The 26,676-nt window shown below is 36.9% G+C and overlaps 1 protein-coding gene across 5 annotated transcripts in view; it reads right to left on the reverse strand.

The window, feature by feature from the left end:
• Positions 1–26,676, reverse strand: part of EZH2 (enhancer of zeste 2 polycomb repressive complex 2 subunit) — a 30,212-nt gene that overhangs the window by 1,844 nt on the left and 1,692 nt on the right. For 2 of the 5 annotated variants that reach the window (XM_009895042.1, XM_009895040.1), the window contains exons 3-16: positions 23,754–23,870; positions 22,249–22,369; positions 19,866–20,009; positions 19,203–19,305; positions 18,470–18,633; positions 11,968–12,059; positions 10,770–11,010; positions 10,178–10,347; positions 9,705–9,799; positions 3,802–3,842; positions 2,530–2,655; positions 1,966–2,144; positions 1,010–1,105; positions 344–425 (exon numbers count right to left, since the gene is read on the reverse strand). In XM_009895042.1, the coding sequence (XP_009893344.1) occupies positions 344–425; positions 1,010–1,105; positions 1,966–2,144; positions 2,530–2,655; positions 3,802–3,842; positions 9,705–9,799; positions 10,178–10,347; positions 10,770–11,010; positions 11,968–12,059; positions 18,470–18,633; positions 19,203–19,305; positions 19,866–20,009; positions 22,249–22,369; positions 23,754–23,870 (1,771 nt within the window). Of the gene's footprint in view, positions 1–343; positions 426–1,009; positions 1,106–1,965; positions 2,145–2,529; positions 2,656–3,801; positions 3,843–9,704; positions 9,800–10,177; positions 10,348–10,769; positions 11,011–11,967; positions 12,060–18,454; positions 18,634–19,202; positions 19,306–19,865; positions 20,010–22,248; positions 22,370–23,753; positions 23,871–26,676 lie in introns of all 5 variants that reach the window. The other 3 variants (XM_009895039.1, XM_009895044.1, XM_009895043.1) reach the window with 3 other exon arrangements.

Here is a 26,676-nt window from a genome sequence, read left to right on the forward strand (position 1 = left end):
TCATAACTTACTGCTAATTTAAGTCACAGTAAAATTATTTCAGACAATACCTAGCCAGCCTTTTAAATTCTTCAGGCTGCTTTACTTAATGCTTGCACATAATTTTACTCCGTGAAATTCTACTGCTCAACTCATCTCGTAGAGTTGGCTTGTGTAATAGGCTCCATCGCTACTATCAAGTTGACTAGCATGTCAATGTTAGGAATCCACACATTGCTAGGAAAAGATGTGCAGAAGAAAAAAATTTCTCCATGTTACCTGCTGCCTGCAAAAGAACAGGGCTGAACAAAATGGTGAGCATACATATTTTGTTTATGCTGCAAGGGTTGTGCCTAGTACATACCATTATTCAAGTTAAAAAGAAAGCTGCACATGTATTTGTCGTATACTTTTCCTCTTCTGTCTGCCTCATCCTGAGAAATAATCTGAAAGAAATAGTACTTGTCAAAGAGACCACCTCTTCCCTTTTGTAATCATAGCAGCTTAAGGTCAAAAACCCCAGACATTCTGAAAGAAAGTTGTTTTTTTTTTATTCTCTGGGACTGAAAATATTCCCAAACATGAAGCACTGTTTTCAGCAAGCATTCTGTGCTTACCAAACACCCATGGTTTGCTCTTAGCATAAATAAGTTCTTTCAGAGCAGTAGGAAAACAAGACTTGCTTTTCACATCAAAATCAAGACTGCATACCTGATTCAGGGTTTTATTACTACAGAACATGATTTAGTGAAAGCGTCTACTGAACTTTAGTACTATACTAAATGATTTTGCACAAAATTCCAGGCACATCTGAATTGAGTTTGCATCTAAGATAAAAACGACATTCCAGTGTGATTCTTACAAGAAAGTATGTCAAATTCTTTGTGACATTTCAACTACCTAGATTCTGGTTTTGGAGTTTCTGACAGCAGTAGCTGTATACTCCAAGTTAGAGACAATCTCTCGGTCCCTAGCCAACACACAACTTCACCAGTTAAGCTCCTACATAACCAGTATTCCCCATCCTTACCTCACCACAGTATTCAGAGATGAATTCATTCTTCTGTACAGGATCTTTGATGAAAATTCCCCAGCCTGCCACATCTGAAGGTGCCAACAGCAAGTGCTGTGGGAGAGAAAAAACAAAAACTTTCGACATGCCTGGCTTGGATTTTTTGGGTTTTGTTTTGTTTTTAATGATATCACTTAATGCAATGTATGCTGGAACTCCAGGAGAGAAGGCAAACACGGATTCTTCTAATTATCAAATGCACACTAAAATTACAGCCCGTGGATCAGAAGTTGTATGTGAAAGAAAAACCACGTGAAGTACTTAAAAACCAATACAAATTTTAGTTTAACCTGGAAATGAGGGTGTTTCACATAAAAACATATACACTAGGGACTTCAAACTAGAAAGGTCAGCAGACAGGAGCCCACTACTAATTAGCTCAGTATTCGACTGAACTAGTCTGTGAGAAGATGTTGCGAAGCAGAACAGAACCGAGGTTTATTTCTTCATTTATTTAACAGAGCTGAATGGGCTTTCGAGATACCTTCAGTAGACTGCATACAATTTGTGCGTTAGAACCAACAACTGAAGGAAGAAATAGCCAGTATCTATGTCTGAGCCAAACTTCCTTATGCTGATCTAGGGAAAAAGACTGATGAGCTATCACTTTAAAACAGCAGCCTATTTGCGAATTACAAGTGAAGCCTGAATGGGGCAAAGGAGATATTCTACTGCAGTGTTACACAGAATACAGTAACTAATTGGTACATGACAAAATGTATACAGAGCTTAACAGCAAGGTAACTTAAGTGACAGCTAGCTCCTTTTTTCTTTTTCTTTTTTTCCTTTTTTTTTTGTTTTTCTTATCCTGTTTGACAGCAAGGCGGCAAAGAAATTCCATTCGCTGGCACGAAAAAATAAAAAAGCCTCAAAACTAAGGCAACAAGCATATAGCTATATAACTATCTACATACTTTTTTGGATCCTCTCTGAATGCTGCAGTTCTTGCAAGAAACATTTTTGCTGTCCCAGTGGTCGGCTGCTCCACATGTTAAACAGAGGTCAGGATCACATTCGCGTACAGCTAGGTAACACGGACACTGCTTAGTGTTGCATTGTGCTTTACAACGACATCCAGGAAACCTGTTTTGGCCTACAAAGGAATATATGGAAAACAAAAAGAACAAGTATGAAAAAAGTACACTGTAAAATTAAGACAGTGCAGATGATAGCACATCAGAATATTAAAAGAAATATAGTCATTGATATCTGCCTAGGACGTTAAGAAGTACTGCAGATTCTTTCCTTCCCTGATTTTACTTTAGTCTTCCTCAATTTTAAATATGAAGACTGTTCCTGACTTCATTCAATGGCTTATTAAGAGGGCCAAATTAAACTGAACGTGTGCTTCCTTCTCACACTATTTGACACATTTTGCTGCTCCTGCAAACAGTGCAGTACAGACAGACCGCTCGTACAGAGTTAGATGTTGGGACAGTGAAAGAAATTTATAGATAGCTTTTAAATGTTTTACTTACATTCTGAGCTGCACTGACAAAACTTCTCACAGAAGTTTTGAGCAATTACACATGGGCATGAGCTATCACAAGGCTGACGTGGATGATCACATGGCTGATAGTTGTAAACATGATTCGATGACCCATCTGAATAAAAATAGCAACATTTTGTAAAGTTGAAAGGTGCAAACAAACAATATGCAGTTCCTTTCACTCTTTAAAGTAGAAATCCCCTTTTATTCATTTAACTAAGAAAACCCCAAAAATGAACAAAAACCCTCAAACCTACGATAAGTGGCATTAAAAAAAACCCCAAAAGACACCAAACCAGAACTGTAACGTTAGTTAGGTGTTTGTCAACATTAGTTCCCTGCTTCCTACTGCACTTCATTCTTCCCATTACTCAGCTGCTTCGAATATTCAGAGCTGAAAACTGTTTACTGTGGAAAACTGAAAAACAAAACTACAATGGTATAATTTCCTGTATGAACATGTTCTAGTATAACACTGATATTACTCAGCAAAGTAAATTTGCTCAAATACCCAAAGTAGTTTTTACTCTGGAGCAACAGATCAACTTTCAAACAGATACACTGGCAAAATAATACCTGGTCATTATACCACTGTGCTTTCCCAAGTCAATTTTCCAGTAGAGAGAACACTAACATCTTATAGTCAAGGAGGGACTATCAGGGACAGGTCTAGAGCTTTACCTATTAAGCACCTTAGAGAATTTGGTGCTATATATATTATGTTTGTTGTTAATACTCCTGGGCTTGTGTTGGCCTTGCATGTATTCATAAAAATGCTCAAGTTAACAACCAGCAACCAAAACCAGAAGAGAGACAAACTGATCAATTATTTACTTTGCTAGAAGTCCCAACCACTTTCAAGAAATTTTCAGATAACTGTTTCTAAAATAAGCTGTTTAAAAAACAAAACAAAACACCAATGCTGCTTTTTACCACAGCTCCTACTGTTAATACTATTATCTGTACTTGAATGAGGCCATACTGAAAAGATTGTAAATTCAGCCTCCTTCCCTTTTTATTGAATTACACAGAGCTCTTCCAGTTACATAAACTGAACAGTACCTTTTGTCCCTACAATATGTGTAATGAGATCTTATTTTTTTCTTTTTATTTCTCCTATAATCTCTAGCTCCCCGTGGAATGTGTATAATGGCCTAACATTAAAAAAAAACACCCACCCAAAACCCCAAAAAACAAAACCAAAAAAGCAATAGTAGGATCTTAAAAGTTCAGGACACAAATTGAATGGAAAGATGCTAACCCTTTTTCAGCTGTATCTTTCTGCAATGAGCAGCCCACAACCTGCAAAAACACAAAACAAACACAAGAAAGTTGACAGGCACTCCTCCTGCAGTGGGCTGGGAAAGCTGCATCTTGGACCCACACTTGACTTAAAAATGGGAAAGTTTCTGGTAACGTGAACATCTGTTAATTGCACGTAAGTCAGCAGTGGTTGCAGCAGAACCATCCTGTCCCGGTCTCTTGGAGCTGACCTGATCGCCGTTCTGCAGGCTGCTCCCTCTCCCTCCCCCTCCCCGCACCACTCTCTAGTCCCAGGATTGTACAGCCGAGCAGCCCCCACCCAGCCCAGGCTAGAGCGATGCTTAAATTCCGATGGCCTTGACGGAAAGCCTGCAAAGAGGAGGCTGCTGGAGCTGCTTCTAGCAGGCAGAAGCAGCAGCAGCAGTAGAAGGAAGGATACAGAATTGCAGATACGGAGGGACATGTCTACATAGGGGAGTGAAGGTCTGTCAGCTGGTTTGCTTCACAGGACTTGGCCCCAGCACCACACTGCGTGTCTCCTACAGGTGACAGTATTACCCTTAATCTGCTGAGCTCCAAGTGTATGGCAACAGGAGATCACATCTGTCTGGTACAGCCACACTGATGCGACCTCAGTACTTCTTCTGGCTGGACACACTTTTCCCCAGTTTGTTCTGACTGGTGGTACTGTGCTAAGCCTTTTCCTTTCTACTTCAAACTCTACATGCCTTTCTCTTACATCCTCACAGTTTTTCTTCAGTGTCCTCTGTCTCTGTTAGCTTAGCTAAGCATTCCCTTTGCAAGATGTGGTGGTTTTTTTTTTGTTGTGTGGTGGGTTTTTGTTTGTTTGTTTGTTTTAAGAATAACATGCTTTTGGTTATCATAACATAACTCACTATACTTTGAAGTTCTTGCAAGTTACAATTTATGTTGTACCTATTTCAGATTGTAAGCTCTTTGGGCATGAAATGTCTACTATTCCATGAAAAGCTGTGTCAGAAACATTCGAGCAAAAACACCTGTCTGAACCTTAGATACCAAAAGGAAAAATCAGACTTAAATTTCAGTAGCCTTAAAAATAAAGGAGAAATCAATGTTTTTAGTTTTTCTTTAATTCTATGCATTTTAGTTAGCACTTGAATTTCAGTGAACCAACATAAAAAAATAATTTAGATTAAGGATTTTCAAAGTTTATACTTCTTGGACTTCCTTAGTATATAGCAACATTAAGAAAATATGGGAGAAGCCTCATTCACTGGCCAAATAATACACTGCTAGCTGCACCTAGCAACCGCACTTTCCGTGCAGATTTTCTTAGCAGTCCAAAATACTTGTGAACACATGTGCTCAGAAATCCCCAGCACAGAACACTTAGAAAGTCATCCTGCCCTTCAGTAAATGCAACACTCATAAGTTTGCACTCTGGAAAAATATCTCCTGGACTTTTCAGCTGCTACTTCTTTCACAAAAAGCACGATTTCTACTTTAACCAAATGGTGTGCTGCCCCCCACCACCACACACAACAGCTTTAGGTAAAGAAGATTCTGTATGCAATTGCCCTGTAAAGCTTTACCACTATACTTAACGTTAAGTGCTCAACAGCCAACTCTCTTCCAAGCATTTGAAGGAACCCAGACAAGTTAAAAACCCACAGAGGCAAACTTGTCCAAGTAACTGAGGTTGAAGGGAGGGAGCAAACCCAAAGACTATCAGCGTTACAGAGCACTGTAATAAATAGAAGGCATTCCTATTAAGACTGACTCACTCTAGAAAAATGGCTACCAACTTCTATTTATGAATTATGAGATGTTGACTCTTTGTAAGACGACAGTTGCCTTATAATTGCAAGGAGTGCAATTTTGACTTGAATTACTCTAATGCACATCAAACTACTTATCTTTTTTGTCTGGCTGGTATTCGGCAAACGTAACATATACCATATTTTTGAACAATTCTTTCACAGAAGCTTGTCTCTCAGCCCAGGAAAATAAGGACCTACTAGCATCCAAACCCTTAAAAGTTTTCTGTGGACAGGCTTCTTAAAACACCATTTTATTAGTAATTAGTATGAAACTTTTTTGCTAAGCACTATCCTAATACTTCAAAAGTAAAATGCCACTTGCTGACTAGTTGCCACCTGAATCTTTTTGGATTCTATGGGAGAGTATAGAATGTATGGATAAAGTCACGTGAGTATCACAAAGATTGCCACAATCAACAAAACATTAATACTAACAACTCAAAAGAGATAGAAAATTAAATACAGCAGTCACAATGGCAAAGGCATCAGCTTAGCCACTCTCGTAAGAGATTGGTGTCACAGGAGCCAGGCAAGAAAGGAGCTGGAGACATACAGCGTGAGCATGAATTGTGGGGAATGACAGAAGACAACATGAAGTAAGCTGCCAAAACTGGCCAATTCAACAGGAGGTGTGATTAGCATAATGAAGTAGTACATTCATTGGCTTGTAACTTTCAAAAACTGCCAGGAAGCACTGCAAGTTCCCCTGATTAGTGCACAAAGCTGAAGCCTGAATGACTATCATACTATAGGTGGACCGATTTATTTATCTGCCCTATAATCTGCTACCTCAACCAGAAACAAAAGGCAAGATCTGGTCCCATGCACCATGCAAAGGCAAGGAAAAGACTGAAAGTTGAAAAAGCAACTCAAGCTTCATTAAATAAATAAAACAGTTGGAAACTCAGTGGCAAATTTCCAAGCAAGCAGGTGGATTTGTACATCTGGTTGCTGACATCTGCAGGATAGCCGGCTTAGAAAACAAGTGTTTCCAGAAGCACTATGATAGAAGCTGTCAAAAATACTGCTGTTCTCTGATAACAACGTGCTAGATTTTGCCAGTGTTTTTAGAAGGCACTGGTATTGGCTAATCAGGCAGTAGAAACATATTCTTTGGAAGAAGCTACACTAGCATTTCTTTCTCTGCACAGGGATACTTTGCTACCAGAAATAGCACTGAAAATTCAAAATACGTGCCAATTATGTCAATATATGTAGTTAAGTCTTTGCAGCGTTTGATTTTGTGGCATCACTCAAAGACTTCTTTTCAGTCTCCTAAGTCATATCTTATCCACAGCCTCCCTGCCACTCTAAGACTCTGCCTTCCAGACAGGTGGCACGTAAGAATATCTGTGCCAATGACTCAGCTGCACCTTTTGCCTGATAACAGTGAGATTTTAAATCCCTATTAAAAAGGCACCCTGAACTCTAGGCAGAACCCTGTAAGCTATTCAAACATATGCAGTGAACATCAGTCCAGCAGAAGGTAGGGACAGGAGGAAGAAAATGAGGAAATGGGAAAAAAGAAAATACTTTCAAGTAAAGTTTACTAAGTAAACTCACATCCAAATAGGAAATGAGGGAGGAAAGGAAAACAAAAATATTCAAGAAGCAGCAGTACATGGCCCTACAATCAATAACAGATCCTAACACCAATCCTGAGGAAGGAGTGCTGGTTAGTTAAAGCAAATACAACTCAGGTCCCATCAATCGAAGAAAAACATACACATAAGAGAATGAACAGTACTGAAGTCCCTCCAGCATACGCTCATGCTTTTCTGAATTCTTTCTTGGTTCCGATTTTCCTATTGGCTTCTATGCAAAGTACTTACTCCTCCAGCAAAGCATAGTTTTCACAGACTGCCAGGTTAATCTCCGATACACAGGACAGGCTCTTACATTTACTGGCTCTCCAAAAAACAACTGTAGAAAAAGTCTTCCCCTCTTACTGATCAGCCTTATTACGACTATCTAACAAATATGACACTGGAAGGAGGGAGAGAGTATCTTTTACTATCCAAGAGGGGTGTAGTCTTGCCAGCTGTTTGCTCAGTGTGCCTATATGGGCACCAAGATTGCATGGAAATAGGCAAAGTCTTGTAAGAAAATCTGCTATCAAATCAGTTATGAGAGGCCATTAAAAGCAGCCTTCTGCTGCTGCTCTTCTCTTTGGTGAATGCTGCTTTTGCTCTAAGGCTCTCTATCACAAATCCACCTGGAAAACCTGCAGACCAGCAAGTCCCTTGCAACAGAAAAATGCAAACAGGACAGAAGGGCCTTCCTGGCTCTAGGACTGAATTTACTCTAGGAGCGGGTAAACTCAACTCAAAGAAACGTAAGAAACAGAGAAAGACTTCCAGATGGTTTTCCCAATTGCTAGTTGTGTGACATCTTTAGAGAGTGCTCAGATTACAGTAGTATGTAGGTGGGCTGAAAAGTTTTCCTTTTTAAAAAGACTACTGCACACAGAAGAATGGAGACTGATTGCCACATATTCTCTGAAATCAAACAAAAAAAATTATCTCCTTCCTTCAATGACAGTTAAAAGATATCAAAGGCATTTCAAAACTAAATTGCTACCAGATAAGTTTTTATATTGGCAACTAATAAGAACAAAATAACATCAAGAAATTCCATGTAGTGGTGTGGGCTTTTATTTATTTGGAAAAAAATCCAAACCAAAAAAAGTCTCAAAATTCCTCCAAAACATTGTCAACCTGGTAACCATACAATTCATTTCAGGTTCCAAATACATTTGAGCCTTTTAGTTGCTTTTTTCAAATAGACGTAGTGGCACCATTTTTAAAGCAGTTTGCATGAATCTAAAAGCAAGCTGATTTCCAACTGCATATTCCAAACTCGTACTATGGCTAATAACTCTGGATTTAAACAGCCAAATCCACCAAATGCCCAAAAACCTGAAAACTGTGCCAAGAGCATTAAATCAATAGTTTTGGCTGAGAACAGAATCTCTTCCAGAAGCTCACTGAATCTCTTCCTCGTTCACATCGGCTGCCTCTATGCTACAAAGCAGAAACATTCTACTCCATGTCAAAAGTATCTTTGAGCCAGTATAAGGAATTTCACTAAGCCTGGAAATAATAAATATACTTAGACAAGCTAAGACAAAACCAAGAAGAATTGATGGGAGAAGAACTGGAAGAACAAACTTGGGGGTAAATAAGGAAAGTTAAAGGGAGAAATAGGAAACTTTATGGAAAAAGGTGTACTTATTGCTTGCAGAAAGAAAATATTCTTGCTAATTTTCAGTCAGCTTTTATGTCCTACGTTCTTACACCTAGGAATAAAAATAATCAACGCAGAATTGCATTTTCAGACTTCAGGATTCTCAAAGAAAAATTCATCACTGACAGACAGTAGCCCCCAAGTTTACAATTCCAACAGAAATTGTTTCAGATGGTCTCTGTGGCTCCAGCAAAAAGCTAGATTTTATTCTTCATTGCAGCTTCACTTCAAATAACAACTTGTTAACCTGCTTCTTTAGTTGAAGTTCTAGTTGATAATGAAACTCGGGTGCTACAAAGGTGCTTTCTTTGAGAGACTATTCTCTCAAAGAAAAAAAGGCAATCCTACTAGTTTGCTACAACATTTTTGCTTACTGATCATCTGAGTCTTAATAGAACACATTTCATCACAAAACCCCCATGAGTTTTAATTTACAAAATACCATATAATCATTATTGAATCCCATTATAATGCCTGTAAATTTAATATTTATTGCTGCAAACAAAACTATACCACAATATCTTGAATGTTATAACAAGCTCTGTAGAGTATTTCTAATCTAAACTAGTTTGACTACTCACAGCAATACACCTACAAGAATCTTCTAACAAGAATCTGGCTGTTAAAGAAGTTAAAAAGAAGGGAGAGGGGAAAAGAAGTGGAAGGTTATACCTGCCAATGGGGTAAGACTTTTGTCTGAAACCAAAACACCATTTTGTTTTATTGCTGCAAACTTTGTTTTTGGCAGCAAAATGAGAAGAGCTGCATGACTTTTCCTCCAAAATACTTTCTGTTCTGATCCCCTGTATCTCCAATTTATTGTTATGCTAAGGTTATTTAGTAACAGATTTACCTGTGTTTCCTTTTCTTCTTTCTGGGAGGAGTATCAACATCTTCAGCAGGGACTGGAGCAATAATACTAGATTCCTTTACTCTAAACTCATACACCTAACAAGAGATACCATAATACATCCACGATAAATCTCTCACTAGTAGAAAGTTGCTCATTTCTAAGTTAGTATGATTTCCTCCAACCAACAACTTACAGATTATATCCAGTCATAGTCTCTTTTCAATACGTTAAAAGTTGATTATTTTTGTCATTTAAGAACAGACTAATTTAAACCTCCTGTAAATTTAATTTAAAAACAGCTTTAAAACTAACTTTTATATATTTGTGGCATGAATTCTGGATCATAGCATTCTTGGGAAAACCAAGAAAATTAATTAAGTTTATCTTTTAGCAATCAGTATAATATAGCATTTCTATACTTCAGTTTTAAAAGTAAAATGCTATCCTCCTTAGTAAGTAGCTTCCCTTCTTACCTGCCTGCACGTTTTGGTCCCAATCAGTCTGGCAATTGCACAGAAGTTGTCATAGTAGGTGCCAATAAGAACTCTAAACATCGAGGCTTCTGCACCACTCCATTCCACATTCTCCGGAGGCTCAATATTTGGCTTCATCTTTATCGGTGTCTGACACCTAGAATTTGCTTCTGTAATAAATAATTGACAGTATGGATCAATGTAAAGCTATGTTTCCAAAATTTTACACAGCCCTTAAAAACATTAAATTATTAACTGTAGCTAAAAATAGCCCATTTTTTTGTTGTTGTCATTTCCTAATCTGAGTGCCATAACAAAACAGCACTTTTCACATACCTCTGAAAGAAGCTAAAAATCAGGTAACAGCAGTTAATGAAATTACACGATCTCACTGCTATATGTAAATCAAGAGAATCTGGAAATTTTCTTACAGGGTTCTATTTGATAAAACTGACATTATTACTCTGTCTTTTTACTCAGTTCCATACACTCCCCATACATGGTTTCTAGGATCGTGTGGCTCAACTTGTTGGTTTTTGTATCCTCTCAAGCACTGCAGCTAATTGAATAAAGAAGCATTGACTAGCCTTACCAGAGGAACTGGATGTTTCATCTTTCTTTTCTTCTTCTTCTTTATCATTGTTTTCTCCTCCAGTTTCAGTTCCAGCTTCTCTATCGCTATCTGTGTCTTTTGATTCCAATACATTTATTGTCGGTGTGCTGGGTCTGCTGGTGTTGTTTGGAAGTCTTCCCCTTCGGCGGCCACCTGGGCGCTTTGGTGGTGTCTTTATACGCTCAGCAGTCAAGGCAGCCGCAAACTCCTTTGCACCTTCCTAAACACAAAACATTACAATTGTCAGTAAAAGAATTAAAAAGTGTTTTCACCTGTGGTCAGAGATTGGGGGAGAACACGTTCTACTTGCACACTGTGTAACTTTGCAATATTCTACAAATTAATCAGGTACACACAAATTCCAGTTAAATGTACTCTAACCACAAATATAAATACTTTTAATATATCACCAAAAAAAATCTACAGTACTTATGTCAGTACTTCAGTTCCACTTCCATTTTGGCTGCCAAGTGAAAAATAATTCAGTAGTAAATTTCTATTTTCCTAAATGACAGAAAAAAAAAAGAGAATTTCCCACAGAGAATACCCTTCAAAATACAAGAACTCTTCTTGCACGTGGCACTTAAGCAATGTGCATTCTGCATTTTTTAAAATGCAATCACTGGTAATTTGTTTTCTAGTGGAAAAGGGTATGACAATGCGTAGCAAGTTTTTAGATTGGAAAATTGCATGGTTTCTCATACTAAAAAATTCAGGGGAAGCATGAGAGAGATTTAAAAATATATTACTAAGGATTTCACTTTATTAATTTCCCTCCTGTTATATCTTAAAAGCATGAATCCTGGATGGAATCCGCCTTCAGCAAACTAAAAAACCTTTTAGTTGTGATATAACTTACAAGAGAGCTAAGTCTGTAAGACCCAGTTCTTTGACTAGATTGGAAAGACTAGCAGCAACACCTTATTAGGAGGCAATAATCTTTCTTCCCTACGAATATCTCAGGCTACACCTAACAGAGCTAAAAATTATTGCTGCTTAGACTTTCAATTGATGATTGGAAGGTAACTCTTTTCTTTCACGCAAACTGATTTGACTGCAGGTGGCCCACAAGTATATGCACTGTCATAGATCCAACACGTCCCTACACTAAGCGTAGCTTGCTATACTGCAGCTAGCACTAGCACTTAGTGAACTCTAACATACAAAATTATCTTACCAGATGTTGATAACAGTGCGGTCCACAAGGCTTATTATCTAATGCTGTTTCTGTATTCTTTCGTTTATAAGTATTAGGAGTTGCGTGGAATGCTGTTGAAGCAAAACACCATATTTGTAAGTTTTAATATAAAAAAATACATTAAATACCTAACCTCAAACAGTATCCAAAGCACAAGGTTTACCAAGACTTTACTAAACCAAGAATAAAAATTATAAAAAATAGAAAAAAAAACACACAATAAACCCCATCTAGTGACATTGACTTACCACTTAAATACAGACACAGCACATGGGCAAGTTTTGCTTATGCCCATTTACATCAGTGAAGACAATCATCACATTTGTTTCATGTATCAAGGAAGACTTGCTATACCTCCCTTCCCAACAAATAAAACAGACTTTACTTCCATTACCATATTAAATGGAATTGTTCAGGGCTTCTCCTACTAATGCATGATCATCTCTCAATCCAGAAGATTCAGGTGTTCAATTTCTGTCTTGTCAAAAAATCCAACCCCACACACTTTGGAAAGGTAATGGACCCACTTTTCATTTTTGTTAATGAGAAGGACATATAAGCATTTTTACTCTCTTAGTTTATCAGAACTCCAACTAAACTGACAAGGTAATAAGAGTTCCGTTCCTATACCCCAGCTGCAGGGTAAAAATAAGTTAGCATCACACAGTTACTATGGATCAGAACATCCACAGTTAAGTTTGCAAATTGTAGAGAAGTGTCTGCTCATGTATCTGATGGACTCTGTATAGCTCTGTATAAGTTGCAGAATGATGACTCAGAACTGAGTATGTTACAGATGCAATATGAGCACCTTTGTAACAGGATGGCAGAGTTGCCTACCCATTCCTTTTGCCAGAGCTCATCTCTACCAGCTCTCCCCCCATGCAATCCCTGCCTCCCAGAAGGATGTTCTCAGAAAGACTGATTTTCCTCGTTTTACTGGAAGTCTTGGGAACTCTTCCATACCTCTTACTTAACTGAAGCTTGGAAAACCTGCAGCTAGACTCTCACACAAACTCATATACTCATGTTCCCACATTATACTAGGAGCTTTCCGAAATATCATCCTTAGTTTTCTGCAATTCTCTTTTTTTAAAAAAAATCCTCAATGCTCAAGGAATGCATTTTTTAGTTTTAGTATATGTAGATATCATAAATATTTTCCCCTCCCTTAATGTGCTAACAGTGGCATACACAACTGCAAGGAACAAAAATGGAGAATGCATGAGTGGCTTGTTTTGTTTTGTTTTGTTTTTTTTTTAAAAAAAAGACTACTCAGTGCTAGCTGTTTCCTAACACTCCACATGAAGGCATGTCTGAAAATGCATGGTTCCCAAGCACTGTAAAAGCACTAATGCTGCAGTTATACTACAGCTGCAGTTAAGCAACTGTAACTTAAGTTTTTCAACACTCAGTGAATAAAAAGTGCTAATGTTCAAACTGAAGGAAGAAATCCCTCCCCTCTTACCCATACTAATCCATAAGGGTTGTTCTGTACCAACACCACACACAACCTTCTCCTTCAATAAGCCACCACCATAGGCTTTTCTACTCCTCTTATTTCTAGATCGTGCACAAGGCTTCTCTTTATAATAGTCCACTACGCTTTCAAAACTGACTTTTTAAATGCAGTTCCTTCCCTTTTTAAGATTGTAGGCAGAGCTCACATATGTTTTCACAGTTTTTAAAAGCAAATCTCATTTCAGTGATCTGGTTTGCAGCGTAGCTCCACAAGCACTTGTTTTGACACCAGTGGGGAGGGTGACGAGTGGTGGTGAGCACTTCTTAAGATAGCTTCTCTGATGAAACCACTCCATCTTGGAACCATCACTTCATGGTCCCCTCCCATAAGGGAAGGTGCGCTGGAAATCAAATCATAAATTCTATAACGTTATGCCTGTATTAATGACAGCAGCACATGGGAACCTCAGGTAAGCAATGTATTCTTCCAAGGCTTTCTTAAAAAAGTATAAACAATATAAAAGTATCACTAATTAAATATTACATCACTTTCTCCAGAGAAATATATTACATTTTATAAGTCTAGAAACACAAAAAAGCTTCCATTTTCCCCATATGGACATATAGATATGTAAGAATTATTTATAAGCAAGTATAGTAATGTAATTTATGCATACTGTTGCTATTAGCACTCCTTCTTCCCCCACAGTTAAAAGCTTTTATGCAGTATTTCAGTTCTCATATGTTTCACATATCCTTGAAGTGTTCATACATTCTGTAGGTAAAATATGCTAAATAACAAAGAAACCTTGCAGTTTAATGCCAAGTTATTCCATCTTTATCCAGCTTTTAAGAAACAATGAGATGATGGGAGCCCCCCACCCAAACGTGGAGGGGAAAAAAACCCACATTTTTCAACACTGCATCTTTAAATTTGCACAGTATACAACTGTATTGATTCAGGGTTGTTTGGTTTGGTTTGGTTTTTTTTTTCCCACATAACTGTTTTACTCTCTCTTCATACTCCAAGGAACATAATTTTGCATCAATGCAAAAGAACAGTAAAACATTTGCAAGCCATGATCCATATCAGACTGTTGCAATGTGCAGAAATCAAAATTATTCTTTTTACATGTCACTTGCAGATGCAAGTGTTTGTCTCACAAGTCCATTTGTGTGAGGTCCTAAAATGAGCGTTTATTTTCTTTAAAAAATTGTTTTCCTTTAGACAATGAAGAAATGTTTAGTTTGTAATGCAGTGAAATAAATCAGTGTTTGACTTTTTAAACCAGCAGGACGTCAAGAATATCTGATATTTACTATTAGTATCGTATCTTGGATTCCACTATTTCACAAACACCAAACATACTATAGTACTGACAACGACAGTCAGAATCTACCACCGCTGTTGTGAGGTATTTTTTGGGGAGGCTTGTTACAAAGAAAGGACCAAGTACAAGAATAAAACTGTTTGTCTAGCTATATTATGAATCTTGCAAATATTAGTAGGCTTTTTTTTTTTAAAATCAAAGACGACTTTGCAGAATTTCCTAAGTAACTAAACTCCGTATTTCTTCAATAATTTCTGTATGAAGGTTGTTCTAAAACTGCTTCACTGAGCATGTTTTCTGTCTTTGAGATATATTACCTGTCTCATCCCCAATGGGCTCAATTCTCATATTTTTCATAATGTGAAAGTACACAGGCAACAGTTTAGCCTGAAATGTACATTTGCTTCACAGTCAAGCTATTTGGGAAATTCTCCCTACCTGATATTTTTCCTTCTTCTAAATTCTTTGTTAGTCCACACATTTAGGCATAATTCCTTGCTGTCAGCAAATGAAGTCGGTACACAAGTTTTTTCAGTAATGTCATCACCTGCACATAAAGGGATTGCCAGGTCGTCAAGGGGACTTGACACGTTAAAAATCTAATGGTAACTTTTCCAATATTTAACTCAGATGTTCTAGAACAAAGATTTGAAACTCCATAAAATAAGGCTAATCTTAAAAATGGAATCTAAGAGGGGGAATTACAAAAATCAAAACCAGACCTAATAGAATTCCTGTATTTTTTTAATTCTCTATGCTTTCTCCAGATATTTGCACCTTTCAAAGTACACATCTGATCGCTGTAGCCCACCATGTTACCAAAGTAATTAATCAAAAATGTCATCTGCAGAAGCCAGGACATCATCCTATAGTGCTTGGCAATTACATGAAGTAGAACACAGGGACAACTGATTAGAGTGAAATGTTGTCAACTTTTTTAAAAAGTTAAACCATTAAATTATTGCAGAGACACTGAAGATTGCTAGGGCAGCCTTCCAATAACCAGAGTAGTCTTTTTTTTTTGATGAGTTACTTAATCCCAGCAATCAATCTGGTGGATTTTGACCAACAGTCTTAACATTTCATAGAAAGTAAAGAGGTCATACACCTGACTCTCAGTTTTTAACAGATAAATTCCTAGCTCTAGACAGACACGCAGACAGACAAACACACAGACAGAAAACAATCCTCTTTCTTTGGTGTTACTACAGACAAAAGCAGAAGGAAGCAACAGATCCAAAGCAGTGAACCGGTCATTGTAGAGGTGGGATTTAGGTATGTCTTCAGGGAATGGTGACTGAAGCATCAGTTTACTACATTCAGCGTCTAGTCTGGAGGCTACATAGTGAACGTGTAAATGAAGCTTCAAGAGATCTCTTTGCAATAATCATATAAGTATCATCAAATACATTTTCATCAGTGACAATGCATGTGCTGCATACGCTGTCATGAAGACCATTATCATAACCAGTAATTTCACACTTCACTTTGACACAAAGGTACATCTTGAATGCCTCCACAGCGGATGTGTTATTCTTCCTACTATGGCCCTGAAAACCTGAAAAGATGACCTAAAGTTTGGGCCTTTTTAAGTACGAGGTATGGCTTAAAATGAAGACTTAGACATATCCCACTTTGGAAAGAATACTGACTTGTTTAAGGGTCTTATCATAGATCACCAGCAATAAGAACTTAGGCAATCTTTTAGGATTAACACCTTGTCTCCCATCTGAAGGTTAGGAACACAGAGAAAGGGGGCACAATGCTTTCCGCTTAAAGGATGCTGCTAGTGTGACAACTGAGGTCTTTCAGCCAATCGGTGACATGACTCTGGCGCCATTGTCTGAATCTGGCACTAAAGAACATGTCAAAATGAACAATACTATGAACCTGTCCTTAACAGCACTAAAAGAAAAGAAGTCCCACAGAGTTGGTGCCTCAAAACTGTGGACTGGTAATACCAGGTTCCCCAGAGTAGTAGGTACCAAAATGCAGTCCATGGATCCTTTCCATTCTACTTCTAACAATCTGCAAAAATTACTATGAAAGGCAAATCTACATAAACTACACAAGTAATCAAATATATGTGTATTTTAGAGAAGCCTATGTTTTCACTGGAAAACTACAAGTTTATAAAATTAGTAACAAAAATTGCCTAAAACAACTGCTGCAGTTGTACCTAAAATCTTCTGGGATGCTGCTAGAAAAATTTTGTTCTCACTATGTCTGGACAATGCTTTCTTGTTGACTTAAAAAGCAAAATTCTTTTGAAGAAGTAAAACTAGACCAGCACTCAATCTCCCTGCTAGACTACTAAGATTGTGAAGAACTTGTAAAACCACTGCCAGAGGAAAGCACTTGCCAAGAGGTAGCATACAGCTTCACTTCCCTGTCCTACAGACTAAGGCTGCACAGAGCACTTCTTGGAATGAGTCATCCAGGCAACTAAGATACTTCTAAACAAAACCTACAGCTTCACAGAACATGCTGCGTTGAAGCTGGCTGGACATGGCAGCAGCTTTACCTCAAGAAACTTACTGTTCTTAAACGTTTTTCAGAAGTAAGAGCTTCTTTCTTTGCATTTTCAAGCAAGGCCTGCCAACCAAATGCAAGGAGAAAGTGAAACTAACAGACCTAACTCCAAAAGCCACAAATACTAAAGAAACTAGGAACAGGAAAAGCTTTCTCCCCACCCTGCCTCCCACCATCTGAGAACAACCCCAGTTCCTCCTCAAACTGAAAGGCAACTAAGGGATATTAAAAAGCAGCAGCACTGTGTATAAAGCCTTCAGTGTGAAGTACAAATACAGGCAGTTGCATGTGTGTTGATGAGGAGCTGCTGACAAAAGCACAAAGATTTCCAAATGAACATGCATGCACACTCACAGTGGAACATGCAAATGAACAGTTAAGTCAAAAGTGAAAATTAATTTGAAATAGAGGGCATCATAGTATTCAACTGCAAGTTGAAACCACTTCATATTTGACTCTTAGGTTCCCCTTTACATTTGACTCCATTCTTAGAGAAAGAATTGTCTCAAGTAGCACTTCAGAATCTCTCTTATTCTTTACACTTTTTGCAAATGGAGACATCATTGCTAATGCTTTTGTTAAATCCTTTCCCCAAAAGAATGCGGCAACGTGAAAGCAATTCAGTGGAAAGGATATCACAATTTCTAAAACTCAACTGTCTGAGACAATTCTTCAAATCACCAGGTAGAAGTAAACTGGCTAGACAATAACCTGAAAGAATATAAGATAAAAACTGTTCATGGATATTCATTCTCCCTGCTAGAAAATGAAGCAAGTCTGATGAATAACCAGTTATTTTTATGGAGAAATATATTCTATTCTCCACGCACAAATTGAGAAAGTGTAACACAGAAACAGTAGTAGAAAACAATGTAGTTTTCTTGAAGACTATATAAAGGGAAGTAACTTTATAGGTTGGTCCAAACCAGGAATTCTATACAAACTCCTAAATGCAAACTACCCCAAACAGGTGCATTCAGTTTGAGGAATAGTTTTCACTGCAAAATGATGTCAGCAAGGACAAGCTGGTTTTGCGAACTTTACTGCTTTTATTTTCTCTTCTCTGTCCTTCCTTCTGTACTGCATCTTATGGTACTTTTAAGTTTCTTGACTTGCAAAAAATAAGAGATATACAAACTCACTGTAATTGTACTTACGATGTAAGAAGCAATCATATTTAAAACAGCGTCTACAGAAGAGTGTGTGAAAAGAGTGCAGGCTTTGCTCCCTCTGAACAGATTTAGCATTTGGTCCATCTATGTTTGGTGTGCATTCAGGAGGAAGAGCTCCAGGAAGCTGCTGCTCAGTGAGTTCTTTATATCTTAAAAGAAAGAAATAGAAGTTATTTATTCAGTATAATTTAAAAAAGAAAAGTAAGTTTTGATTCCAGTACCACTCTGCATTTTCAGTGAAAAATTAAAAAAAAAATAATTCAGAAATACGTGCCAGCAAGAATGGTCAATCAATCAGTGACGTGACAAGTTATTAATTCCATACTCATTAGTATAAATATAAAATTGGCTAGGAAAGAATGCATTTATTTTCTGGACCATCATCTCCTCATATACATATCTCACTAACTACAAAAAGGAGATTTTTTTTTTAAAAAACAGAAAATTTTATTTTACCACATCCAAAAAATAACATAAATAAACACATGCAAACACTCACTTTTCAATAGTTTGAAAGGAAGGCTAAAAAACACGTCTGTATTGTTTGACTTAGTTGGTGGGAACAGCCAATTCCCTTAAAGTATCACTTGCAGAATTTACACAACTGCCACAGAACCTAGCTGCAAGGGGAATCATTCCTTATCAACAAATATTTAATGAAGTCAAGTAATCTTTGTTTCATAAAGCAACACAGAAATATATCCTAAGAGTTTCTTACTTCTCTTTCAATTCTTCTGCTGTACCCTTGTCTGGAAACATTGAGGAAATGGCTTCAAATATCTTGTCAGAAGGAAATCTCCGAGGTGGGTGGCTTTCTTTCTCTGTAAAGGAAGCAAAAGATTTCGAAAACAAACAAAAAAATGTATTCCTGCTACTTTGCTACTTCAAGGAAGTGTTCAGAGAAAGGGGTACTTCACCAAAAATCCTAATTAAAAAAAAAAAAAAGCAAAGGTTTTTATTTCTCAATTACAGACAACTTAAACTGCATTAAGTGATCTTTCCTGACGAAAGAACTCTATTAGTAAACTTTGGAGAAACCATTATTTCACCAGCAGATGGAGATGGCAATTCAGAACTCTGCCTACTTTAGAATAATGATATTTCATTTTCTGAGGAGTACCACAGCATTTATTAAACAGATACCTGACCGATTTTTGGTGCATTTGACTGTTTCAGTATGCAGATAAACAAAAATTGGCAAAAGCACCTTTCTTAGTATTCTCTGTACAGCACTTGAACTAAATGGCAAAGGAAATGATGAAGAAAAAGATGCTACTTTAGACCTGAAATCTATCAAGTAGAATGGTTTGAACAAATTCATCGAGTTATTAAAGAAAAGGGTTTTTTGGTTTTCATTTTTAAAGTCTGCAGACAGACATACCCATCCTGTTACCTTCCCGATCTTTTTGCTTGTCATCTCTTTCATCAGGATTGTCATCTCCATCATCATCATCTTCATCATCACTATATTGACCAAGTGCATTGACCAGCTCAACAAATATTTCATCATTGATAAATCCACATTCTGAAATTCAGCAAAATTGGGAATGAACAGAAAAGCAGAAGGTGTACATGAAGTATTTTTAATTCTCCCTACACTTGAATTACATTATGGTAAAGGCTCCGATTTAAGAAAAATGATTTTGTATTTTTCCCCCTCTTAGTTTCAATGTATGAACCTAGAAGAGTTAAAAATACTCAGAATTTATTTCTTAGACTGACAACTGGGAAGGGGAGAGGGAAACTTTTTAAATTTTTTCTTTTCCCGACTCCCTGTGCTTCATACCAGTAGACATAAATAAATGTCTCTTCCTCGGAAGAGAAAAAAAATTACTTACTAGCTAGACTATTTAAGAGATTTTATGCCAGAATCGCAATTCCAACATGGTTAGGTTAAGCCAGCCTGGAAATGCATGCTATGTCTATGCAGTGTATGAAGCTATCCTTGGACAGCTAGGAAATCTCCAGAGAGATTTTTGGTTCGTAGTTCCATAGCATCCACTTCCCCACTATAGATCCCACTGGCAAAGAGATAAAAAAAGAATACGGTTATATACAGAAAATTCAAGAGAAAAATGAAAGATACAATGCTGCATATATCTGCTTATTAGCTTATATTCTGCTGTGAAATTCAGAGTGCAGCACAGATAGACAATATGGCATTTCTGCAGAGAGGAAAACTGTAGTTAGTGTTGACAGAGACTGCACTTATTTTTCAAAAAATAGACATGAACTGTGTGGAAACCATAGTGCTTATCACCATCCTTTTGAACCTGGACTGGGGTTGGATGTCAAAGTAAAACTTGAAGGAAACTAGTAGTTTTATTCCTATGTAGACAATAAAAACAGGCAGGTACTTCATTTGGATGTTTTAAACAGAACTCTTAATATACACACATAGGTTAGTTTGAATTTCTCTCCCAAAAGTGCAATTACAGAGCTAGTTTACAATTCTGACTCCTACATGGGAATGCCTCTGGATTACAGGTTCCCACAGCATTTACACTTAATTACAGTCACACAAGAATACCAGTTATTGGGAGATTAAAAAAAAACATCTTTCTACTTTCAATATATAGTTTTGAAGGACCCATAATAACAGTAATTGCCATCATAAACCTGGGACTCAAGACAGCGAAACAAGATTAATTTTAAAGCTGGACTCATTTAATAATAAATTAAAGCAATAATAGAAGACATTTACTAGTAATGTCACCATTTTGACATAATCACTTCTCTGAGAAGGATGTCAGCGATCAGTAAATCTGTAAAAATATCCAAAGGCAAAACCCCATGAAATATTTCACATTCTCATGAAATATAAAGGCACCAGCTACCCTGAGGACACTTACAAGACTGGTTTAGGACTGAGTAGCATTTATTATTGTATTGCAGGCTTAACCTTCATGAGTGGCACACAACGTACTCAAAAATGTAGTTCTCTTTCTCAATTACACCAGCATTAACAGGAATACAATTAATTTTAAGAAGATTCCCCATTGGGGGGTGGTGGTGTTACATTTCCGTGAAGGGGGAAGCAGAGTAGTCAGAGAAATGTTTACAACTGTAAAGTTCAGGCTTGTATAAGCCATTTCTGAGTGGGTACATACAGCAAGTGAAAGGTTGCACTTCACTGAGACTTTAGCAAACTAAGAGACAGACAACATCGCACACAGTCCAGCTCCCACACAGAGTAAGAGGTAAACTAAACCTAAGAATACATATATATAGTGTATCAACAGAAGGGTACAGCTTTGCTCTATAGGCTGACTTATAGAAAGGAGGTTTTTAAATAGCTAATAATTTCCTTAAAAGAAAAAAGCCCCAAACTCACAAGAGGTTATTCTATCAAATCGCATTTAAAAGTGCTGTCATTATCAGAGTTTTGCATACTTCTGCCACTTTCTGCTACGCAGGACACCCGCAGGGACATTACACAATCATATTGTAAAGCTCTGAGCATAAAATTGAAGACCAAGAACTTATCCAAGTTGCACCTAGGCATTATGATGTATCACTATAAGGTCTAGGGAAAAAGTTAATGTGTTTAACCTTTCCACACTACGACTTTAACACTTTGCAGCCTTATGAAAACATAAAGCGATATATTTAAATAAGGAAGTCTGTTATACCCAAAGTTTACACAATATAGGAATTCTAGAGACACTACTGTAACAATCAAGCATCAGGCCTTAACAAGCAACACTGATAACGATTATTTATGTAGGAAGAAGTGATTAGTATACCTGAGTGATTGGGCTCACCTCTGTCTCCATGCACTTTCCCATCATAGTTCTTGATCAGTTCTTCAATAAAGGTACCATCCTGGTCAAGCACTTCATCTCCCATATACGGAATGTTATGTAAAACAGTTTCATCCTCTACCTAGTAACAATAGTTATAATCAAGCAATTTTAAATTGCATTTTCAATTGACTATTTCTGCATTGCTATTTTTCACAATCTGTAAGTGTCTAGCTATCAGTTAACTAGCCAGCTTCACTGCTTTAGTACATTTACCATTAATTAGATAAACAAAACAAAACCTTCGCCTTTGTTCAACAATTTTTTGCACTGGTGGTGACTGGCTCAAGATACTGACAGTAGCTCTTAACATTAAGATTAGCAGGGTGTTTCCACAAAGCTTCTACTGTTAAAACACAGTAAGCTACCTAGCTTCGGAAGGCTTGTATTTGGTAAGTTCATTCTCCCTTCTTTGGTTCTCTTCCACAGTAATGTGCGATGGAAACCACCCCTTCATTGTATCAATATGATACAAAAAGACTCTAAACTCAAGTTGTCTAAACAGCAAACAGAAACATGCCTCAATTTAATCTGAGCTCCAGTGTATTTTTTTTTTTTGTCTACATATAGACTAAATGCATTAGTACTCCCACGTTTTATCAGTAGAATTTACGGACCTAGATACTCAGCTGTATATTCCAATACTACAGAAGAACCTTCTATTGTTAAAAAAATAAATGTAAACTTACTGCTGATCATGATTCCGCAGCAGTGTAAATATCTAAACACTGATGAATTGAAAGCAAGTAGAAAAAGGTGTGGAAGAACTCCGTACATATACTGATAAAACTGGTTATTTAAATAACTTTGCTATGATTATTATCATAATAACCAGTCAGCAAAAGTGATAATATACAAAATGATGTGACAAAGATTTGTAATAAGCTAAGCTTTTAAAATATCTTCAATACCTAAATCAGAAATCTAACGTTATGGCTTCTGCATACAGAGAAGCTCATCAGAAGACAAGGCTATACTCAGTCGCTATATAAGAATGACTATTATGCGGGGAAAGTATTTAAGGATTAAGTTATCTTTATTCCATACAAATTATTATTCTGTTACAGGTACATTGGCCGATTGTCTTACATAAAGACATTCATATCCCTCGGAAAACATTTCTCATTACACTAATTATACACTTTCAAATAAATCGATATTTGTTAAATGCCATACAAGACAATTGGTCAGCTGAATTAAATAGACTTAGTGTCTCTTTACAGCAAGGTTTCAGAGATAATTAGGTTCACTGAGGACAGAGGCTTAGTTTCCATTTAAAGTTACATTTGTTAAAATTATTATTATTATTATTTTATTTGGGGGACACTATTTCTGATTACTACTGCCTTATTACCAATACCAAAAAAAGATAGGGAGGGTAACTGGCAACAGATTTTTGCTGGTTTATTTCTAAAATTAACCCCTCCCTTTTCTCCATACATTTTTTCAGCACTTTCTAAACTTACCATAAAATTCTGTTGAAGAGGAGACCAAGAATACATTATAGGCACAGAAGCAACAGCATTGAGAGTCTTCAGTGGGATGACTTGTTTTGGAAAATCTATGTCACTGGTAACTGAGCACTGAAACAAGAGGTTGAAGTTGTACTTAAACGGCAACATCAGAAACAAAAATAAAATCAAATAACCACAGAAGAACACTCTACAACATACAAAAGTCAAAGTGTTTGTCAAAGTTAACCATATCAGCCTTTGAAAAATGCAGATTTTTAGGGCATAATAGTAAGAATAGGTTTAGCAGGAAACAAAGACGCAAGAATTATTTCTATTTCAATACCTTAGCGATCATGATCATTTATTCCACTTAATAAGTGGCTGTGATACTATTTCACTCAGACTATTCAACCTACAATACAAATTATCTTTGGTATTTCGAAACAGATTTAGTACCTATTGCTGCTACACTGATGTTAGAGTATTTACTCAAGCCATCAGAGAGGCAACTGAATTCCCCTGGCTTCAGATCAATACACTGCAGAAATCATGTATTATTTATGTTAAAAAAAATTAAAATTTTACTTTAATGACAGCAAGATATCTTATGGAAATAAATCCTCCGTATGTCTTGTTAACTCCTGCCTTGTTTCCCCATTATTGTCTGTTTATCTTTATCCTATCTTCAAGCCTTTGAATATGCTCACTGCTTACAACGGAAAAACAAAAATTAATTCTTAATATGCAACTCTGGACACGTCAATGAGTTTTTTCAGCTACAGGACTTTTTTTTTTTTTTTAGGTTCAGATATTTACGTAGCCTCTAAAAGATAAACATGCCATAGAAATACAGACAACTTCTAGGTTATTCTTGCATCTATTCAACAGTTAACAGACACAGATCAATTTTTCTCAAATGCTTGGACAGCAGTATGAAGAACTCTGAAAAAAATTACAAACAAAAGCAGACAGGAACATACAAAGCTAGGGAAAGTACAACATAGAGGATTTGGAGGTAGGAAAAACAAAGTTTAGAACAGCTATCATAGCTACCTGAAAGGAAAAAAGGAAGTGGAGACAAAAGATCTTTCTCCTTTCCAGAAGGGAAAGATGAACAGAGCTTCACATTTCTAAAGAAATACACAAAGTAATGTAACAAACAGTATACAGAGACAGTACCCCGGTAGAATGACACAAGCCAGATTTATTTATTTTCTTTTTAATCCGCAGTAAATGAAATTAGATTTCTGCTGTGTATATCGATACTCAAGACACTGTCCGATGCTAGCGCTTTATTCCCATTTCAGGTTAATGTTTAATTTTCCAGCTAGCGTATTTTTCATGTATTTTTGAAGAAAAATTCAAAAGTATAAAAATAATTACTTTTACCTTTGGAACTAGAAGTCTCAGGCTGACAAATGAGCTATGTCAAAATGACTCAAAGTGTTTGGTATTAAGTCTCAGTTGTCTTGCCCCATTGTTTTGGTATAGAACTCAGCTTAATGTTTATTAGGCTAGCACAGGACATGTTATGGTCTCTGGTTGATGCTGACTGGACTAGCCATTGGAGAAAACCTATGTCACCAGCAATGCCCTGCAGTCTTCACTAAACATATGAAGGCTCTCACAAAACCTTTCCATCAGGTCACTAAACTTCTACTGTCCCATGCAACTCTGAAGAAATGCAGCATATTCAGAAAAAAAAAAAAAAAAAAAAAAAATTTAAAGTAATCTTTTAAAACTCCCACTATTTCTTTGTCTCACTTCTCTCACTACAAATTATGGCAATCTTAAATCAAGCATTAGAGTTCTGATTCATGAGACAGAGGCTGGATCTGAATGCAGTAATTAGTGTGCTTTATCAATTCAGGCAGGAAATCAATTCAGGCAGGAAATTAACATAAAAGAATAGTGAATCAAGCTAAAAAAGGGATGAAAAAAGAAAGAGGAATGGTGAGGAATGATCTTTTACTAAAAGAAAAAAAAGTGAAAATTGGATGTGTACCTGTGTCAGTTATTACCAGAAGTTCTGATCCTACAGTGCCATATAATAGGTATATAGAGCTGTACATGAGTAATTGAATATTCAGTCGTGTGAAAAAGAAAACACTCAGGCAAAGGTCCTTGCCTGTGTGCATTTGAACATGCATGAACACAACTGCACCTCTGTGACACACGCACATGCAGTTACTCACTTTTAGGAAAAGAAAAATCTGACAAATTTGTTTGAAGAGAAAGTGTTTTGGTTTGGGTTTTTTAACCTATTCAGAGTAAAGTCTTTTCATTCGCATCCTACTGAAAAGTTAGCTTTTCAGATTATTACACATGAAATATCTTCAAACTGGCTTAGTTTGGAGAATTGCCTAAAGAGCAACTGGGAAAGAAGATAAATTAACCTGGGCTGAATACAGAAAGTTGGAGTAGGCTTAAATCACTGTTCAAGCTACCAACATGAAAGCCAGTTTAGGTGCTCAAATTGCCTCACAATCACGGAAGTGTTTTTCACAAATTTAGCATCCAGTCTGCTTGAGCAACACAAGGATGCATCAGCTTAACTAACTCCTTTTTAGAATCTCTGTGGTTAAATGACTTTAATCAATATAAAGAGGACTTTGTCAAGTAGGTATGTTCACAGCTTTCAGGTGCTTTAACTAAGAACCAAAGCAACTACCCATTTGTACCACTGGGGGACAACTCCAATAGGTCAACTCCCAATATCAGCAAGACAAACCATTTTGACTAAAGGATGCTGAGGTATGATCCAAGTATTATCAGAAACAAAGAAGTTTCACTTTTTGTGTGTGGTTCAAACCCAGGTAGCCTGCTATGTATTTATTGCTTTCCAGAAGTCATATGATCGAAGTAAATAATAAACAAATTCTTTAAGACTCACGAAAAATATTTAGCTGCCAAGTCATGTCATGCTGTGGGGGGG

Source organism: Charadrius vociferus, unplaced genomic scaffold, assembly GCF_000708025.1.
Source record: "Charadrius vociferus isolate BGI_N301 unplaced genomic scaffold, ASM70802v2 scaffold101, whole genome shotgun sequence".
In the NCBI taxonomy this organism is placed as follows: Eukaryota; Metazoa; Chordata; class Aves; order Charadriiformes; family Charadriidae; genus Charadrius; species Charadrius vociferus.